Source organism: Lycium barbarum, chromosome 1, assembly GCF_019175385.1.
Source record: "Lycium barbarum isolate Lr01 chromosome 1, ASM1917538v2, whole genome shotgun sequence".
NCBI lineage: Eukaryota > Viridiplantae > Streptophyta > Magnoliopsida > Solanales > Solanaceae > Lycium > Lycium barbarum.
The window spans coordinates 13,909,314-13,914,256 of record NC_083337.1 but is presented as its reverse complement, the minus strand read 5'-3'; the positions used below and the strand labels follow the sequence as shown (position 1 = coordinate 13,914,256).

Genomic DNA, 4,943 nt, shown 5'->3' with positions numbered 1-4,943 from the left:
TTCTAAATGAAGCTATCCCGAAATAGTCTGAACATTAAGCACATGGGTTAGTTCTAAACGAAGCGAACCTATAATGTCATTGTTTAGAAGCTGAGTCAAAAAAGGTGGAGAAAAATCCCAAAAAATAGATTCTCCTATAAGTTGCTCCTCAGCTTCTTTTCCAAAGCATGCTAACTCATGTGCCACTTTGTTCAGCTCCTGAAATGTGTGTTGCATTGCTGCATTTCCCATTGCTACCATGAGGAACCTGCAATCATGAAAAGTATTTATGTGAGCTTGAATATGTGATCCTATTGTGAAGTGGTCTGATAATACCTGATTATCCACTTCCAAGATAAGTGGAAATAGATTATTAGTGAATGTCAATTCCAAGTCCTAAATTAGCGCTTGAATGTTTGCATGCAAGGCGGATTGGGCTGTGATTCTTGTCACGAAGCCCTCCACCCAGTTCCCTTCTAAGTTACGAATCAGTCCCCCTGCACCTCATTCGTGCATTTGGTTATTGAAGCTCCATTAGTGTTTAACTTAAACCAAGTTAGATTGGGTTTTGTCCAGGAAACTTCCAATGTGCCTCTGTTGGATACTGTTCCTCCTGCACTGTCTGTATGAGGTATGTGGTAGAACTCGAGTACCTGGCTGTTGGTTTGTGGAAGTCAGAAGTTTGGTGGGAGTTGTTGAAAATGTTATTATTTCGGTTGACCCAGATGTTCCACAAGGTAATGGGAGTGAGAATACTAGTAGGTACACTATTGTTAGAAGGTAAGGTAGTGGATCCAGGCTTGGTGCAAAGATGTTTAAGCCAACTTTGAAAGTCTACTTCCAATGGAGTTGGGATCCCAAAGAAATTCCATATGTCCTTGGCTTTGGGGCAGGTGATAAAGATATGGTAAAGATATTCTGATATGGGGCAATGTTTGTAAGAATTTTCTTGGATGATGTGTATGTTGGAAAGGAGAGACGCAGTACGCAGTTTATTATTGGTTAGCAGCCAAATGAAATATTTTAGTTTATTTATTGACTTAATTTTCCAGATCCAGGTGTTAGTGGCGTCGGGAGGAACGATGTTGGTTGCAATGTTGGATTGGTAAAGCTTATAGGCATCACTAATAGTGCAATTGCCCTCTTGTGATCCAATCCAATATATCGAGACAGTGGTGTCATCAGTGAATGGGAGATAGGTGTGGTGGATTTGGGTTCTAACTTGTGGAGGAAGGTCGAATGATATAGGTTTGAGGTTCCAAGTGTTATTAAGGATGATAGAGCTTAGAGGCATAAAAGCTTTATGTGTCAATAGGGGTCCCTCAATGATCTCTCAAAGGGTGTTAGTGGAGTGTAACCATCTATCTTCCCAAAGATTAATCAATTAAGTTACCCTTTCATATAGACCAAGCAGTTCCTTTTGTGAAATTACTTTTTTCTTTTAGAGCTCCTGATAGTGACTCCATGATTGCGATTGTGCGTTTTATATTTTGAGAGCAGAGTTCTTGTCCAAAGGTTGTCAGGTTTGCAGTGAATTCTCCAAATGAGGTTAGTTAAGAGGGATATGTTTTCCCTGTAGCCGCGTGAATGCCAAGCCCCCTCTAGATTTAGGTTGGGTTACCTTATCCCAATTTACCAAGTGAATTTTCCTTTTTTCTTCTGTTGACCCCCATATAAAGTTGCATTGAATGCGGTCAATGTTATCTCTAGTTGAAGCAGGCAAGAGGTTCATTTGCATGACATGAATAGGAATGGCATCTAAGACTGATTGGGTGAGAGTAGTCCTGCCAGCCATGGTAAGCAGTTTTGCTCTCCATTCTTTAAGGTGAATGTTCATTCTATCAATGATGGTTTGATAGTTGGCCTTTTTAGGGTTAAGATTCGTAATTGGAAAACCTAAGTATTTTCCAAAACTAGCCGAGGGTTTAATGTTTAATCTTGAAGAGATGTTGGAAAGAGTGCCTTGGTCCACATTTTTGGAAAAAATGATCTTAGATTTATTAAAATTAATCTTCTCCATGACCGAGTTGCTAGTAAGTTGAAACTGTTGATTATAGCACTTGCGGAGGATGAATTAGCTTCTGCAAAGAGGACTAGGTCATCGGCAAACAAAAGGTATGATAGGAGTGGCCCAGATTGACTAATTTTTATGGGGGTCGAGTTTCCTATGTCTATTTCATGGTTGATTCTTCGAAAAAGTGCTTGCATATATATGATAAAAATATATGGTGATAGAGGGTCTCCTTGTCTGATCCCTCTAGAAGGTTCGAAGTACTCACTAGGTCTGCCATTAATCATGATTACAGTGGTTGTAGTTGAAATGCTATTCATGATTAGGTTAATAAGCTTTATAGGGAAATTAAGGTCTAAAAGAGAATTTCTAATAAACGACCATTCTAGTCGGTCAAAAACTTGTTCTAGGTCTATTTTTTATCATCATTTTAGGCTTAGAGTTAGATTTCTTTTGGAAAGAGCAGATTGCTTCTTGTACTATAATAGCATTATCTACTGATCGCCTTCCCGGGATAAAGCTACATTGGTAGGGGCTTGTAATATCATTTTGGAATGATCGTATCCTATTGACAATAATCTTTGTAATGATCTTGTAAATAGTGTTACAGAGGCTGATGGATCTATACTGTGTAATATTTTAGGGATTCTTAACCTTAGGAAGTAATATTTATGTCGGGAGGGGGGGGGGGGGGGGGGGGGGGTGTCAGAGGAATTTTTGAAAGGGTTGAGGCATATTTGGGTTACGGCATCTTTCGTGCCAGAATTTTTGGAAGAACATGGGATGTAAGCCGTCTGGCCCAGGCGATTTCATGGGCTTGAAAGAGTATCGCCTTTTGGATTTCACTAAGTGTTAATTCTCTGTCTAAGATGTTGTTTTGGGCCTGGTCAAGGTGAATAGTTTGTCTGAAAGCTGAGTTGTTGGGCCTGTTAGTAGCGATTAGCCCAGTAGTGTAGATCTGGTTGAAGTAATCTAGGATGATTTTCTGAATGTCATTGGGATTATGGGTCTAGTTTCCCACTTGGTCCTTGAGCCCAACAATCCTATTTTTCCTATTTCTTTGGATAGTGGAGATGTGGAAAAAAATTGTATTTGCATGCCCCTCGTTAAGCCATTGTACTCGAGATTTTGACTTCCAAAAATCTTCCTCACTTTTAACGACATCATTATATTGACTAATAAGAGATTCTTCCGAGTTATAGAGATACTCAGATTTATTAGAAGGGTTAATTTTTTGGAGTCCAGCTATACGGTTCAACAGAATCTTTTTTTTGTGGAAAATATTACCAAAGACATTTTTTTTTCCAGTCAATGGCAGCTCTAGTAAAATCTTCCAAATTTTTTGGGTAATTACTTCTATTGAGCCAGTGCTGGCTAAGTAATTGATGGAAATCAGGGTGTCTAAGCCACATTGATTCAAATCTAAAGAAAGGTTGTGGTTTGGCCACAGGCCTGTCAGTGTTCATAATAAGGGGACACTGGTCCGAGTGTGTACATGGCAAGAGTGTCACTGTAGCATCCTTAAAATTTTGGAGCCAGTCCATATTAGCTAAAAATCTATCTAGTGGTTCTAGAATAATTTGACCCTTACGCTTTCTTTTATTAGTCCACATGTATTTATTGCCCGTAAAACCTAGGTCAATCATTCTAATATTATCTAGACATTCTATAAAAGCAAAGGTTCTTTTGTTATTTATTAGTTTCCCCCATACTTTTCATTGGCTGTTGTCACTTCATTGAAGTCTCCACAGAGTAGCCAAGGCATTTTATAATTCAGATCCACATTTTGCAGGTTGTTCCAAAGAATCATTTTGTTAGCATAAACAGTCCTGGCATAAATAAGAGAAAGCAGCCAAGGTTCAGAATCTTGAGTTACCTGCACGGTGACATGGATCTCCTGGTCAGTGGTTGCGACTGGATCACGTGATAGTTCATCACTTTTCCACATGAGTGCAACCCACCAGAGTAACCATTAGCCGCAATATCAAACAAATCAATAAACTTCACCAGATCTAGCAGAGGTTCATATTTTGTCATCTTAGTTTCTAGTTCCATTCAACCATTGATTTAAAGTTTCTTTGAAATTCGAGGTTATTACAGCCCCTACAATTCCATAACATCACCTTCATTTCTTCCTTTGGCGTTGCAATCGAGCTCCCTCCATAAGCCATAGACATCTCTAGATGGGTTAATAAAGGGTGTGATGGCCCTTGTTTCATCGGTATGTCCGCTTCTGTTAGAGGTGGGATCATTAGAATAGCATATTTGTGGTTTAGGGTAAGGGGGTATGTTCGAATGTTCAAATCTACCCTCAGAGTCTCCATAGGTACTGAGATGAGGTACTTTCTTTGCTCGTTTCGTGGAAGGATAATGAGAGAGAGTTCCTCAGTGTCATTGGCTGCATTGTTTGTTGTAGAATGTTTGGTACCTACTGATCTTGGTTCATTGGGCGGAAAAAATCCCCTTGGTTCTCATCTATGTTATGTAATTCTTCCTCGTTCAGATTTGGGACTACCTGGTCCTCTTCTACATCCAGATTTTCTAGTGGTGGACGCAATGGATCCATCTCCTCCTCCAGCGTGGCTCCTTCCTCAAGTGATGAATTCATTTGTTAGTGTGAGCTCTGGGATGGTCCCTCCTCGTCCTGTGCTATCACTGTCGGCCCTTGATCTGTGTTATTCTCTCCACGAATGTTCAATAGATTAAGTTGGTGTATTATTTCCAACGCACCAATCTCCTGGACTTGTAGAGTTTGCAGCGCCGTCTGGGTATGGATCTGTGATTGCAGGCCTTGGTTCACCAAATGGGTGAGTACATGCGTGTTTTCAAACATCATCATCCCATGTTGTTGAAGAAGTTCCAGATTCCATGTTGGTTGTGCTACTTGGTTCACTTGTGTTTGACCCCACTCCAATGTCTGAGTTTCCTAGTAATCCGCATAGGCGTGGAGGAA

The 4,943-nt window shown here is 40.1% G+C and overlaps 1 protein-coding gene across 1 annotated transcript; it reads right to left on the bottom strand.

The window, feature by feature from the left end:
- LOC132632218 (uncharacterized) lies at nt 1-4,135 on the bottom strand. The gene is made up of 2 exons (XM_060348068.1): nt 3,867-4,135; nt 1-247 (listed from the first exon to the last, which is right to left on the bottom strand). The coding sequence occupies exons 1-2, from the start codon at nt 4,043-4,045 to the stop codon at nt 13-15; spliced, it is 414 nt and encodes a 137-aa protein (XP_060204051.1). The 5' UTR covers nt 4,046-4,135; the 3' UTR covers nt 1-12.
- Between the last annotated feature and the right edge of the window lie 808 nt (nt 4,136-4,943).